This window comes from Rhododendron vialii, chromosome 5a, assembly GCF_030253575.1.
Source record: "Rhododendron vialii isolate Sample 1 chromosome 5a, ASM3025357v1".
Lineage (NCBI taxonomy): Eukaryota > Viridiplantae > Streptophyta > Magnoliopsida > Ericales > Ericaceae > Rhododendron > Rhododendron vialii.
The window spans coordinates 31,458,657-31,475,145 of NC_080561.1; the positions used below are offsets into that span (position 1 = coordinate 31,458,657).

General features: G+C 38.4%; 1 protein-coding gene across 1 annotated transcript; it reads right to left on the bottom strand.

Annotated features, from left to right (window-relative positions):
- Window positions 1–1,091: 1,091 nt before the first annotated feature.
- Window positions 1,092–11,522, bottom strand: LOC131325263 (uncharacterized). Its single transcript, XM_058357419.1, has 9 exons — window positions 11,149–11,522; window positions 8,859–8,923; window positions 6,813–6,861; window positions 6,130–6,224; window positions 5,880–5,965; window positions 4,698–4,757; window positions 4,470–4,551; window positions 1,866–1,979; window positions 1,092–1,600 (listed from the first exon to the last, which is right to left on the bottom strand). Exons 1-9 carry the CDS (start codon window positions 11,333–11,335, stop codon window positions 1,436–1,438), a joined length of 903 nt encoding a protein of 300 aa, XP_058213402.1. The 5' UTR covers window positions 11,336–11,522; the 3' UTR covers window positions 1,092–1,435.
- Window positions 11,523–16,489: the final 4,967 nt, after the last annotated feature.

Here is a 16,489-nt window from a genome sequence, read left to right on the forward strand (position 1 = left end):
TCACACCCAATGGTCAAATATTTATCCATTTTGGAATTTTTGATAGATATTGCATATCCTTGCATTGAGAAAAACTCTCGAAAAGTATCAAGTAGTTCATCACGAGACTGAAATTTCCAACCAAACTGTCCAACCAAATTGATTCCTTGTTGATCAATTTGATCACAGGAATTTCCACCAAAACTTTCAATACATTGGTCAACATCCATGATTATTCACAAAATCGACCTACAATGTTTTAAAAAAAGACTATGGTATCTTATGATGACAAAGAAAATTGAAGTACATGCATAAAGACGCACAAAAAATAAAGCCATAAATATGCATAAGAAAGGGAAAAAAGTCTCATAATGGACAAGTTTAGTACAGACCCAAAAAATTGGTACCCTATTCCCTTCGTATTCTGCCGCCCCTGGGGCAAGCTACCAGAGAATGTACCACACCATCCCAAGTTCAGTACAGAATATGAATGGGCCACTAATAAAAGAAATAAATAAGTTTCTGCACACAAAAAAAGAAAGAAAAAGAGAGTACTCCCGTAGAAAGTACTGCATACCTTGAATATGATAAGGGCTCCTGTCAATTTTGTACTCCTAAAACCCTAGCCATGGAGATGTCAAATCAAAGAGAAAGAAACAAAACGTAGAATAGGAATGGCAAAAGCCTGTTGAAAGGGGATACGTAACAATTAGTATTTAGGAAAGAAAATCAATAAAAGGGCAATTTGGGAATGTTAAATTAAGACTCTGACTACTTTTGAGAGCAAAGGACAAGGAAGTCCATTTGTCAAGGACAGCATTTAATGGTCGTGGCAGTAAAAAAATGCTTCGTGGCATTATCGGCTCCCAAAATTAATTGTTAATTCGTTGAGTGAATTTCCATTCGTCGGAAACCATCCAGTGTGCCAGGTGGGTTGTAATTGTGGGTTGGACACCTTCCCCTCGTGAAAAATAGGGGGAAAATGACCGAACCAATTTCATCCCTAGTTTACACCATGCAATCCTATCGCATCTAAATACAAATACAAAGAGAAACCATCAAATAGGGTTGCTCGAATCTCTTTGCGACGATTGCGACTCTAAAGCATAATAGAGAAAATACAAATAACATCGGTGGTCTGTTTCATAACATAAATTCCGATACAGATTGAAAAGATCTTAACGATCATAAGTTGCATACGAAAGAATGAAAAGTACAAGAAATATGGCAACAAAAATGTAAATAGTATCTGAAATTTGCACCTGGAAAACAAAACTGAAGCAAACTACCATAAGAATACATCACATCCTCTTATTATGAATTCAAAGGGGCACGAAAGAGGAGAGTTATTTGAAAAATCACAAAACTGAAAATTGGATAAACTACATTTTCACCCCCTTTAAATGTGGTGAGGGATAAGAAATAGAACCACCAGTATCTCGGAAAGTAGTTATGATTATAGGTTTAAGCTTTTCAAGGTTGAAGTAAGCGAAGAAAGCTTGGCGGGAGCTATCCGCTTGTAGTCTTTTTCCAATGCTGTTGCTGCTAGAGACTGCAACTCTGAGCCGTCTTTGTCCTCCTTGTTACGACCTTTCGTCAGTTGCCCAATTGCATGTGTACACTAAATAACAGCAATAAGACATTGCCAATAAAACAAAATAAAAACATTAATAAGACATTCTTTCAATCATATAACTTCTTAAACACAAATCAAATACAAGAAAGAAACATGAGAATTATAGATAAAAATGTTCGAAGGTCAGGGATGAGAATTCTAAATCAACAGAACAATCCATCCAAGAGGTATATCAGATACTTTCCCAGTCCAAGCCAAGTGTGACACAGAGAGAGAGAGAGAGAGAGAGAGAGAGAGAGAGAGAGCTCACCAAGCAAATACCAAAAAGTGCCCTGGTATTCTTGCCACCAGTCAAGTCTGTTGCAGATGCATAATATTTCTTAGCTGACTGAAGGTTTTCAAGTCCGCCAAGTGTGTAAAGCACCTATTTTAGCTCAAAGCAAATAAAAAAATAGTCAATATGTAAAAGTAATGGACAACTATAACAATAAGAAGGAATGATTCTTAAATTGTGATTTTATTACTCAATCAAACTGAAACACGATTTCCTTCAGGTTAATTTGAAATAGTATGACTATTAGATTGTTAACCACCAACTAATCCAAAAGCTTAAGCGGTTAGAGAGAGGGGCAACTTTATTATTTATACCTTCAACACACCCCCTTGCGTGTAGCCAGGCTCTCTATAAGCGGGCTAAACACGTGTAAATATTTTAACATTAGGTAAGTGATGAGGTTCGAACATAGGATCTATTGCCTGCTCTAATACCATATTAGATTGTTAACCACCAACTCATCTAAAAACTTAAGCTATTAAAGAGAGGGGCAACTTTATTATTTATACGTTCAACAATGAAAAATGAAATTAACGGCACAGCCTGGAGAGCTTTTGAAATCTCCTTAACGCAATGCACAGAGCTCTAAGAAAATGTAGCAAAAAGTCCAACAGGGAAGCTGTGTGATGTTCTTACTCTAAAGCTTTGTCATATTCTTACACCACATGTTCAAGATTGACTAGCTAAAAGAGAAGGTAGTGTGTGGTGTTCTTCCTCTTAAGCTTTGTCATGGGACCGTGATGTGGGAAAACAAATTACACCCCTACTTGTGCCATTAATTCACGTACAGTCAAGTTGAGGACTAATTCTGTGCTAATCCAGCATACTACTTCCTATGGTATTCTTCGTTGTGCTACTTATGGAGCGAAGTCCCACATCGCCGGGGTACCAAAGTAATATGAATTATATAAACGTAAGGGCACGCTCACTTCAATAGCTAGCTTTTGAGGTTGAGTTCTACCAAAGATCGTTTAACACTCCAAACTTACCGGAGTTGAGGTCTTTTCAGCAGAGGGAATCAATAGCTCATCGCTTGACTGACGAGAGCTTAGTTATTCACTTTGGAAGCCTCGAGTGAAGCCAAAGGACCCAATACAGATGAAGAATACCTTTTGGTCCAACAAATGTGATTGTTAATTTATCTACTGTTAGGAGTTCATTTTAGAATTCAGCAAGTTTACTTTCACTAGAGTTCGTAGACTATAACGAAGAAGTTCAGCAGTGTAATCATTAGACTTCGATTAACAAAATCTGACTGTTTGGAAAATTGGGGTTGTGGCCCTCCACGTGTTTTCTTCTTCGATTATGTTCTCCAAGCTAAGTTAATTCAAGCTTGCTATGAAACATTAAGGTGCTTCAAAATATGTTCAAGCTTGGCTTGTTTATCCAGCGAGCTGAACTCAAACAAGCTTTAATCAAGCCGAAAGAGGTTTTATTGAGCAAACAGGAACGGAGTAGCTTCATTCATTTATCATCTTGTTAGCATCTAACATCATGAGCCATGACCACTACCAACCCACCGAACCATCTCCACTAACTAGCAACACAATTGTATCACAAAACCTTCATTCCAACTAAAACTCTACAAATGACTTTTCTGTTTTGGGGATCGAATTTCGGACCCTTCAAATCACACTATCCTCCATTACAAATCTCAAGCTCCATAACCTCTCAACAGAGATCCGATGCAATATAGTTGAATGCGCAGATTAATACCAATACATATCCATATGTACATCAATAACTGTTGTTCGTGGGGTGGCTATCAACTTGTCATTCAGGCTGAAATTGAAGAGATTGGGCGCTGGATATGTGTGAAAGTAGTTGACTGGAGTTTGATTGTGGTGTCACAGTGGCATGCTTATCATGAATTTGTAAAGAACAAAATGCAAAGACAGCTGCTGAAAAAAGAAGCTGTGAAAGTTGTTATATAGAAGTTAATGGTGGATCAAGGTGCATTCAGTAGTGGTTTATAGAATGGAGTGGAGCAAAGTGGGTCAATTGGGTGGAGGACTAGGGGAATGCTCGTAGGGACAGGAAGAGGGGCAATAAAAAGTAGGGGGAGCAAGAGGAAGCGGACGGGTGAATGGGTCTTAATGGGGAAAGGGGGATAGGAAGATGTTGGCACAAGGGTTGGTGGGGTGGCTGTTGGTTGAGCTGCAAGAGGAAAAGGATGGGTGGGTGGGTCTTTCTGCGGGATAGCTCAATTAAGCAGTTCAGTTGATGAATGGTCTTTGGCGTGGAGATTGGTGGCGAGGTGGCTGCAGCGGGCTGTTAAAAGGCAGTGGTAGGTCTGTTAGGAAACGGGAGAGAGGGAAATGATGAAGGGCAAAGTCATGGAATCCAGGCACCCTAGGGCAAGGCTGCAAGCGTATTAGTAGTCATGGAATGATTGGAAATTGGAATAGATTATTAGCTACGAGGAGACACTGTAGAAAGTAACCTTAAACTAGCAGTATTCCCCATGCAATATAGCACATACTTATGTCCATAAATATTGTTTTCAAGCAAAACACATCAGTTCAACAAATGCAGGGAAAAACAAACAATATCACACTCCCAGGATCAAACACAACTTACATCCGCATAGGCTAGGTGGTACAGTGGATTCGTAGGTTGAGATAAGATTAGCTCCTCAAAGCAGAAAGCAGCTTGCTTGTACCTAATTAAACCCCATGAGAAAGGAAGCGAAAGAATTACAGCTTGATGTATGAAAATATAGATGTATAAGAAAACAAGCAAGATAAACAAACTTAATATATATGCAACTTCTTCCCCATAACAAAAAGCAAATTGCAAGTATCTCACATTTGTAATGAGACATAAATTTCACCAAGTTCCCTCCAGGCATCTTGATCGGCCATATATCTGAGAATACATAAAATAAATCCAGTCATGAAACCATTCAAGTCAGAATATTGGTAAAGTTGAACAAAATAGGAAAATTTCCCCCTAAACTATTGACTCGTCATCTATTAAACACGTGATCTGTTGATATTGCACCCAAACTATTTCAGAATCGACCAATTAACCCCCGGAATCGCATCTCGTTAAATCTTTTGGTGGCATCATGTAACTTGGTTATGACATGGCCAAAACCATTACTTAAATTAGGTTTTACCCATACCTTCTACCTCATACACACCACCTTTGTGCAGCTGCTCCAGTCCACTCCCATCTCTCACCCCACCCACTGCCACCTCCCTCCCCCTCACTCCCTCTCATCTCCTCCTTTCTCCATCCCTCAAAGCACCACCAGAGCCTCCCGCTACCATTGTCTGCACACTCATCTCTCATCCCACCCACTGCCACCTCTCTTCCCCTCGTCCCTCAGCCCAACCAACGCCAACCAACATCCATTGTTGCCAGATTCTCTCTCTAATCTCTCATAATTATCACATACTTCGGGTGGATTTTGACTGGTGATGGCAGATGGTGGTGTTTCGCCTCTCTGTTTTATCTTTACTTTTGACCACCACCATACTTAATTCTGCGAGGCAAATCCCCATTGCTTCAATATGAAAGTATCTGCATTGTATACTATAAACATGAGAGTACAATCATCTCAAGAGCTAGCTTTTGGGGTTTGTATTCCACCCAAGACCGTGTGACATGATATCAAAAGCAGCATATTAGCCATCACTAGAGGGGGTGTTCCACAGCTCCATGCAAAAGATGTTTCCCAAGAAGCGCACTGTGTGAGAGTGTAAAAAGAGAAGTCACATAGCCAAAATGTGAAAATAGTGTGCAGTATATAAGCGTGAGGACACCCTCGCTTTTGGAGTCAAGTTCTACCCCCAACTGTTTAACAAATCCAAACTCACTCACTGCTGCCCCTTTGCCATTTGAACTCTCCTCATTGGCCCTTCAACCATTTCCATCACATTTTTTAAGGAAGTGATGATGGTGCTAGTAGATCAAATCCAATTAGTATGGATGTGGTGCCTAATTGATAATCCCAAAGAAATATGCTTTCAAGATTCTCCTCACATTTCAAGATATTTATTTAGCAATTCAATGGCCCCTGAAAGATTGCCTTGTGCCTTTGCCATAGTTGCCATCCGCTTGAGAATTACCTGAATTAAAAGAATGAGACAGGATTGAGACGTTAGGTTTACATTTTGTATCGCTATCTCTGCCAGGAAGGACTAAAGTGTTCATCCTATTTGTTGCAGAGAAGAAGCTGAATCATTCCAACAAAAATGAATGACATTTGATGAAGAACCTGAAAAGAACTTACTTGATCTAATGGATTATCCTCCAAGAGACTTGAGTAAGCTTTTTCTGCCTCTGCCCAGGATCCTTTTGCTTCTAGAATCATTGCTTCTAACTTGCCTACAAATATGCCAAAATAAATATATAGATAAATCAGCATTAAGAGATAACGAAAACAATACTCCATCCAGGTTACAGCACCCTCTAAGCCAAATGAAATCACAATCAGAGAGGAAGCTCAATTTGATTGTCTTGAAGAGTTATTCAGTAATATATCCAGTAACTACATGCTCAATTGAACCAATAGCAACCTCCCGCAAAACTAGCTAGTAGATGTGATATAAGTAAAATAGAAACTAGCCCATTCCATTTGCGCATGTCCAATGTATGTGTATTGAATAAGTTTGTGAAAGCTGACTACCGTCTTGGAAGAAGTGGTCCTTCCGAGCATTTATATGAAATCACAAATTTGGGCAGTTTGGCAACCAAGATACTGGAACAACAGTAGTGCCAGAGTGACTTAAGGGGGAAGACAGCACCCAAAATAATGGCAATGATGCCAGTTACAGCAAATTATTTGAACTGGGTGGAAAATCTTGATATAAAGAGGTTAAAGATTGAAGTCATGACCACTCAACAGCGACCAACATGAGTAAGCTTACAACGGCAAGGTTATAACCATTATGGCAGCAAGTTTATTTAACTCACCAACCCTTTTACTACCAGGAAATCTCTTTTGTAAGACCTTTATGCAGTCCTGCAAAGGAAAAGGAAAATCATATTACAGACTGCATCATCCACAGATGAAGTGCACATATGCCTATCAAAAAAAAAAGTGCACATATAGATAGCACAAGCCTTACGAAAATAATGAGAAAAGCCAATGTGCTATTGTTTCTTAGTTTGCTAGCTGAAAAAAGAAAAAAAAAAAACCATAACTGCCAATGGGCTGCAACCCAGGTATAGACACTGTGTAGAAGGAGCAAGAAAATCAAAGAAAGCATTACATCACTACAATCTCCTACATATGAAAAGAATTAAAATCTCTAAAAGTGAAAGCATATCACTGATAGCGAAGATTCGATTGCTTCCACGTCTCCAATCATACTTCCTCCCACTATATGACTGACTATTCAGTATTTCCCACCTTTCAAATGTGATACCATAACAAACTAATGCCACCTGCCGCACTCGTCTAACCCCGAATAACTCCATATTCCCTCTCCAACCGCTGATCTACAAAAAATTACTTACCCCGCTAGAAAAAAAATATTAAAAAAAAAGATCTAGCCAAAACCCAGTGTGAAAACAGCAAGAAGAGAAGGGACCAGATGTCCTCCCTCCACAGCAGCGGACAAAAGAAACCAACCTACATGCCATGTCCAAACCAGACATACACCCACACAAGAACAAGAACACTTGGTTCAGAGCCAGCAGTTGATAGCTCCTCCTACACCATACCAAAATGTGATGGATCTGTTCTCAGCTTCTGTAATCCATCTTAGCTGCCAGCGAAATCGAGACAGGAGTGAACGGTGGAAATGCGAGAGAAGGCGAAAAGGCAAGGTAATGTCATCGAGGGAGGGTGCAGTAGGGAGAACTGGGTGGTCGCTGTATTGTGACGTGATGGCCCTGATGGGCCACGAGGGGGTGTGACTGGTGCTTGGGCAATCAATGGGTTTTCACTTTGCTTCTTCAACGCCTGCCTTAGAATTAAAATATTCTGCACCACTATAGCCCGCTTCAGAGGGTATATATCACTTCAAGCTTTGTCCAATGCTAGCTCCATGCGAATGAAGTTCTGTCATTGTATTTCCTCGTGCCAGTCAAGATATTCCATAGCACATCAAGCTTCCCAAAAAACATGGGTGTGTTAAACTTGCTCTCCTCATTATAGCTTGGGTTCAATCTGACATTCCCCATACAAGTGATGGAATTGCCAACCTATGCTAGCCATGCACTAATAGCCCTCATAAGCCACTTACTCAGATTGTTGAATTAGCGCTCATGACCAAAGACCAAAGAACATCCAATGGCACTTCAAAAGAAATAAAACATAGGTAAGAAAGCATAAAACAACAACTGCTTCAAGTTATGCTTGTTGCATAACAATAGAATGTGACACTTCCTAGTCCCCTCATCAGAAGGAGGTTAATGGCAAGAATCTTGTCCCAAATGGTTGACCAAACAGAAAAACTCAGTTACAATGAACGAAAGATTTAATCAAATCATTCCTGTAAACCCCAGATAAGCAAACAATTACAAACACATGCCCTTCACAGTTCACACCCTAAACGAAAAAGAATAAAGAATTCTGATATGAACTTCAAACTAATACACCTCAATTGTGTCGCAAGGTAGCCAAATCTCCTGCAGATATTGGTCCTACGATGATTTAGGGTTCCCTCATTCCTATCCTTCATAAGTAGGGTTTGTTATCAAAAAACCAAATGGCTTTTGAAGCTGCTCATGCTTCCATACAAGACCAGTATGGTGCACATAGCAAATAAAAGTTCAACACATTGAAGACCATATAAAAAATGCATCTTTCGAAAAGCCCAATGAGCTGCCCATGAAGATCACCGTATACTAGTACTATATTAAATCTCGTAATGGATAAAATTTACTGTGCAGATTCCAAAGTAGATCAACTAAATGCTCAATATATTGGTAATTTAACTGAAGTTGTTAGCAGATGCAAATTGAGAAACCGAAAGCTATTCTAGACAGCTCGCAAAAAGAATTACTTTATACCTTCGCAACATCAAGGCATTGGCAGTCCATAGCTGCAATAGCAACCTGTTCGTACAAAGTCCATTCTACAGAGAGAAAAAAACAGAGGAAAAACAACAAATTACCATAAGGTTCTGGATAGCAAAATAAGGGGCTTGGAGGAAGGGTGGAACTAGAGGTACGGTTCCCCTCTCCGTTAAATCCTCCAATAGAAGAAGCAGTGGATACAATCTGAGCTAGATGGATAAGATTATACATTTCCACGACAATTACAATTGGATACCTCTAGGCCCTAGCTGCCTAAGAAATCAATTAACCAGTATTGTTCAACTTTATTTGACAAGAAGTTCACCCCAAGGAAATGAAACCTACAAATAGTTACGGCTTAAGCAACAAAGCAAAGTAAAAGATGTAAACATTTATAAGATGGATATGTATTCTGTGCACGACATCCTAATACGAAATAAGAAAGTACAAACTTTAAACACCAATAACATTTTGAATATTAGGGACTCTCAGCTTAAGTCTTGTAGGCTGTAGCTTCTATTTGAAAACAAAGATAGCAATAAGAAACGAGACAGCCTAGTCACAAGGCTCCCACAATTAAAGGACTTGGAAGGGCTCAGGTGTACGCAACCTCAGTAAATAATTCAAACAGAATATTAAAATTTAAATGCACATTTATTTTTACTATTGGTATGACTATCATGCATTGCATAAACCAGATTAAAAACACTACAAATCTGAGTGCAAGGCAGAGCTACACTAGGTCGAGTGGGGGAAAATTTTCCACTTTGTAGATATATTTCCCTAACTATTTTCACAAATGTCCAGCTAAAATCTTAAAACTTTCCCTATTAAGATTCATGAAATATGAGTGCTATCTATGATTTCTATTCTCTTTGCCCCATAAAATGGAGTGTTATTCACGTGAAAGTGGAGCGTGAAATCTTCTCCCTAATTGTTTTAATAGTTTACTTTTATACCTACGATTTTAGAACTTCAATCAAATTCATGATTTAAAGCATCTTATAGGCCTAGATTCAATCTGCAGTCCTAGCTTCAATTCCGTGAAAGGTCAATTGAATTCATGATTTAAAGCATCTTATAGTCCTAAATTCAATCTGCAGTCCTAGCTTAGATTCTGTGAAAGGTTGTCCCGCCCCTAGTTAAACAACCAAACACAGTGCACCTATTAACAGTTTGACATCATCAGCCCACAGTGCAACTGGAGCGTAACTAATTTCACGAACATGATCTAAAAAGCTATCCAGAAGATTTCTTTGACTAAGTTCATGATAGTAACTTTAACGGTCCTCAAGCGACACTGAGTGTCTTGGATTGAATTCCCCTAAAAACGAGACTCGTTCACTCACAAACTAAAACAAACAAATAAGAATAGTAATCTTATTACTAAGCAGAAAGAAAAACATAATCCTAGTAATTTCGAGAACCAAACCACGAGCCTCTCAATACAAAAGTGTAACAATCCAGCCGTGCACACTGGCGGCTCCACTTCTAGGGTGCACAAGAGTAGTATGTATTTCCATTCTCTCCCTCATTTGACCACACAACTCAACATAGTTTGAACGCTCATCAACCTGATCAACTCAAATTCGAACACCTAGCAAGTACCCCACAATCATAAATGCTGAAATTAGAAAATCGGGAGAGAAGAAGAGAATGATAAAAACTGACATTGCAGTATTTCTTTGCCACTGATTTCTATTTCACCAAGCATAGTAACGATTCTTTTCCAGTCGCATATATTTTGATCATTTGATGAATACATATCCACTATCTTGTATGTTTAGTATTATGTCTATTTAGATAAACCACTGAAGCAAAGGATGATAGATATAGATGTCTGATTGCATGCTTATGTATATTTGAAAAGATGTATAAAAAGTTGTTGATTATGAGACTACCATGTAACGGTTTCAAACATACAAACTCATCTATAACAGCTGTCATCTCATATAATTTCATGTTTGCTTCGTCTAGCAGTTGATATCGATCTAGTGAATTTTGTTTATTCGTAAGTATTGTTGAAATTCGTGGAGATTAATTTTTTTTTTTTAACACCCTAGTAGGCTACTTAATTCTCTGGAGCCGCCACTGGCCGTGCATCAATAGAAATGGAATTAAGAAAAATCAATTCTAATGCTTCATAAATCATAATTAAACAAAATACAAATAAATCATAATACGACCAAGATACCACGTGAATCAGTACCAATAAAGTGTTAAGAAGATTGATTGAAAGGCGTAAGGCAGACAATTTTAGTGGTGGCTGAATTAGTCGCAGTACCTTCAGGGCCGAGACTGGATCGTTTACCAGGGTCGTTCAAGATGGACAATCCGTGCTTGAGCACCTTGTCGGAGCGCCGGAGCTTGAGCTTCCGGACGAGACAGAGGTACTCCCAAGCGCCTCCCCCTCCGTTGTCCACCTGGTTCTCCAGCACCGCCACTCGCGCTTCCTCCGTTTTGCTCACCATCTTTCTTTCGCCCAATCTCAGGTTTCAATTCCCCTCTCTCTCTCTCTCTCTCTCTCTCTCTCTCTCTCTCTCTCTCTCAATGTCGAAGACACTGGGTATTACGCTGTGTGTCTAGTCTTGTGTCTGTGTGTGGTGGCCGGTTTTTGGATCTGTTAACGGAGCTTGGAGTAATTTCACTTTTACCCTTGAGTTACACGGATTTCGTTTGGAGTCCTTTTATCACCACTTGCACATGTGTAAAAGGCCCATCTCGTCATCCTTCACAAATGATAAGGCCTCTCAATTTGCTTATAATATTTTTAAAAAATATCTTATAAAAATTAACTCAATCAGAAGACTTTGAAGGTTGTCCAATGTTTTTGGGTCATAAATGTGAATAAACCCTTAGATTTTGAGATCTTGTAAGGTGGCTACGACGATGATTGAAGATTCTTCATAACAATTAACAGATTGTACTAAAAGTTTGAATCTCTTTGTATCCCTATTTAGCTTTCCATAAAATCTTTCTTCTTTACCTCAAGGAGACCACGAGTACCCTTCTGTAATAGGCCTTCTGGAAAAGGATATGTTGAGAGTATTATCTGTCTAGGGGTTGGGTTGGTTAAAAGTTCATCAATTTGAGCGTCAAACCCTACTCTGGAAACCGAGATACCCACGCTAATAGTAGGTTTGGTTCCAACATTGAATAAATTAGCGAATAAGAACATCATGACTTGAAGCGGGTTTAAAAGATTAAATCTATGCTATGGACTTTTGACTATCTATTATCATATTTGTATTACCATATCTGTTGTATTACCATAATAGATGATTCATCAAAAAGAGTGGATGATTAGAAACACAAAGATTAAAAAGTGTTCACGTAGATGATTAAGGAAATAACTTTATCATAGAAAGGGGAAATATCTTATGCTATCTGATATACCATGTACCAAACCTTGAGCTATAGTATAATGTGGGCATGGACAATGCCACGATAACTTCTGTTCATGCCACGAATATTGCATTGATCTGACATTTTTACCCTCGAACTTTGGTTGCCCCCCCCCCCCCAAAACTAATATTAAACCAAGCAATAGAAGCATTGACAGTTTGGCTTGAGGTTGACGCCCCAATTACAACCATCAGCCACACACCGCCATAGTTGGATCATCACCATTCTACAGGATCCATGCTTTTTTTCAAATCCTACACTGTTTTCCTTATTTATCTTTTTTAAAATCGACAATTTCAGATAAAATATGTCAAATCTCTTGGGTCCCTTGCTTTTGTTCTCTGTTTTGCCTATGTAATTAGTTCCATTTTCTGAACAAATACTAGAAATTTCTTCATAGATCAATTGTATGTGGGTTGGTGATGCCTGAAAACCCTAATTTTTTCCTTTTTTTTCTGGAAGATAGATTGGAACCCAAAAACAGGTCCCCGTTGTGTTAATTAGTGTCCTAGAAATGGAATTCCAAATCCAAGCGGATGGGTCAAGATTGTTCTATGATAGAAGCTGATGCCGAAAATGGATGAGAGATAAGAATAAGGAGAGACGATGAACAAGGAACAAGGGGAATAAGGAGAGACGATGAACAGAGGGAAGGAAATACTGGGAGCCGTACATGTGTGGATAGGAGTAAAGTTGTCACAATAGCATATGCGATTGTGCCACCAACAAAAGTTGTCGTGGATTTATCGCCACCCCATGTTCAGTATCCAATTGTGCTTGGTCAAATAAGATTTTTTTGGGGTATTCGACGTAATAAAATTCAACTTTTTCATATAAGAGCATCTTAAATTCAAGTCTTCAAATTGAAAACTCAAAATTATATTTTATATTGTATTCAAAAAGTAAGTACGAAGAATATAACTAGAGAATTGATTTCATCCTATATTTTTTTGATAAATGCACTCCGTTTCTTGTCTTTTAGTAAAAGAAATTACACATAAAAGTTTCATTGAAGGACAAAAAATAGAATGCATTTATAAGTGTGAAAATCACTATCTTATAACAATACACTCAAACCTAAAATCTTCATTTCTATTTCTATTTTTTAAAATTTCATTCACTAAAACTCATTTTTTCCTTTCAAATTTGAACTTTTAGTTTTTCAAATATTGCCAAAATATATTGATGAGTGGCTATTTTAAAGGTCTCACAAATATCTTTTTAAAATATATTAATATTATGAAAAATGAATTAAGATGCTATAATTTAAGACATTTAAATTATAGCAATAAAACGAAGGAATGAAATGAAGAACATGCTTGTGGCTCAAAAAAATAAATGAAGAACATGCTTCATTTTTTAAAAGGAGATTTTTCGTATACGAAGAACGAAAAATGATTTTCAATTTGAAAGAAGAAAATGAAGCATGGTTAGAAGCCAACCATTCTTCAAAATAAGAAATGAAGGCTTGATTGGAGATTCTCTAAGGCCCCGTTCAGTTGCAGGGAACGGATGAAAAATGATGAGAAATTCAACTTTTCTATGTATTCTGTTACAAAGAAAGTTGTAGGACTCACAGGCGCAACTTTTCCACTGGAAAATACTTTTCCGCAAAATAAGTCTTGCCAAAAAGAAGGAACTCTTGTTTTTCTGCAAGATTTTTTGTCAGCAGAACACACACGTACTTCACCACACTTTATTTTTCTTGAGAACCAATTTCCCACGTAACATTCTCGATAATCGAAGAAGGATAAAGAGTATTTAGGGAACTTAACAACAGGTGCTGAATTAAAAAACTTAATTCAATTTACGGAACTTGATAACGGATGTTGAATTTTAAAAAAAAATTCAAATTTAAATGTTGATTTGAAATATCTAATAGTTTATATAACTATGGGAGTATTTGAGTGAGAGTTTAGGGGTAATTTGTAACTTCTAGTTGAACAAAAATAGGATTAAGGATTTAGTGTGACCTAAAAACAAGCAGCTCTTCTAAATAGAGCGACAAAGCAGATACCAAAGGCGAACTACTAATCGGCCCCCTGTGTCAGGCCCCCCATAACACGGCCGATACTTCCCCCTTTTACACTGCTTACTGCCACAACCTCGCCTTCAAATAAGGTTGAGAAAAACCCCAAGCGTAGGGCTAGGTCGTCGGTAGCATAATAAACCGGTAAGACCGGGATCGTACCACAGGGAATTCAAAGATAGCTTAATCGGATTGAAGGTTTTATAAGGTGGTTTGTGGCGTTTAATACGGCCAACTTGGTTTTGCTTTGAAAGGTGGAAAGGCTAAAGCAACAAATTAGATACGGGCTTTATAAACTAAAAGACGCCAGTCTAGGGATCGTCTAACCCTTGACTTAAGCCGTTACCGGTTCTCGATTATAACTCAGGCAAGAGTCACGACCGCGTGCTCAATCCCGAAAAATTTAGCTTTAATGACTACGTTTAACGAAAGATGTGATTAAATGGAGACGAACCAACTTGTTTTTAATATTCGTCGAACACATAAGAGGCCACGAGCCCTCTATAAGCTGCCTGCCAAGACCGCTTGACTAAACATCTTACCAAGGAGTTAACACCCCTTGTTTAGACAAAAAACGCAAGTTAATCTCTATTCCCAAAATCATGATTTTAAGCTTGAGGACTTGAGAACCAAGTAACCACCTAAGTGCTCGGGAAAGATTACCCCGAGACTTAGTCTATCGACTACTCACACATAGCTAAAGCATAAAAGAGAGCATAAAAACGAGACATGATTTTTAACCGATAAAAACGAAAACAAACTTGATATTATAAAGGATCCAAGTCGTACGAACAACTTTAATTAACGAGAAATTAACAAACGAGAACAAACTTACTTGAGTTCTAAGGAAAATACACTTGAAAAAGCTTAAAGAGCTTTAATGGAGAAAACACTAAAGTTAATAATGTGCTAGCTACCAAAAGAGAGAGATGAAGCCCATATTCATACACAATAGGTTTCTCTCTCATCAAATATCTAAAAAACATACTATTAAAGGCAAGTATTCCATAAAATGGAAAGTCCAAAAAGTAACAAAATATCTGGCCGAAAGCTCCCCGTATCGATACAAATTATGCAAAGTATCGATACCACAACGTTATCCTGAATTGGCCATTTCCTACGTAACACACCCGTATCGATACGGTTTAAAGCTGTATCGATACAGAATAACCTGACTTCCCATTTAACCAACGTGTATCGATACGGTTTATGGGCGTATCAATACGCAGAGCTTATCTTCAGATTTGAAAGCCAGCCTCCCAAACTTGACACCCGATGCCTCAATGGCTTGCCCAATGCCTCACGCCTTCACTCTTGGGCCTTCCTGGCAGAAGTACCACCGGGCGCAGATACTTGAACTTTCTTGGGAATTAGGCTCGTGATCAAAATACGCCTTTTAAGGGCGTTTTACCTGAAATACTTAACAAACTACCTTACGAGTAAAATCACATAAAAACGACGATAATAAATGAAAACGCTACAAGCTAGGGAACTTTTAGCACCACGATCTTACAATCTTACGTGCTAATCACGCCCCCCAACTTGAACATTGCTAGTCCCTAGCAACAAAGTCATAACAAAAAGGGAAAACCAACAATCCTTCCGACAAAGCTACTTAGCACCTACTCACACCGCAGCTAATTAGCAAGAATTAAAACAACTTAATTATTCCAAAACAACTCGCAGCCGACAATTGAGCTTTCAACTAAATATTGAGCAAGTTATAATCAAGTATCCAAAATGAGTGTCAAAAGACAAAAGGCGGATACGAAGCTATAACTAAACCAATTGCATTCAAAGTAACCATGTCCCACAAAAAATGGTGCTCGAATGAGGCACAGGGAACAAAAATACTGTGCCTTTTAAGTGGAAAGCACCATTAACAGAACTTACGACTACACAAATAAAAATTCCATTGCCGAAAGAAACACGCCACATACTAAATATGCTAACTATCATGTGATAAATCAAGATGGAATCAAGGCATATTAGGGATCTACTAAGGGCTTTAAAGCTTGTAATGACCTTGGTTTAATCAAAGAACGGTTAGCAAAATGAGGTGGCGGCTATATACTAGCTAGGTGCAACTACCCTTGGCCGCCACCAACTCTAACTACCAAGTCAACGGCCATATGCCGGCCTCAACAAAAATTTACTAAGCTATTAAGTTAGAATTCTACCGAACTAAAAA

Bases quoted from the DNA above. Each gene is read 5' to 3' on its own strand.
- LOC131325263 (XM_058357419.1), bottom strand. From the start codon at position 11,335: ATGGTGAGCAAAACGGAGGAAGCGCGAGTGGCGGTGCTGGAGAACCAG. The intron at 4,552-4,697 runs GTGAGATACTTG...GGGTTTAATTAG, and splicing joins ATTTATGTCTCATTACAAAT to GTACAAGCAAGCTGCTTTCT. The intron at 1,601-1,865 runs GTGAGCTCTCTC...GCTGTTATTTAG, and splicing joins CACTTTTTGGTATTTGCTTG to TGTACACATGCAATTGGGCA.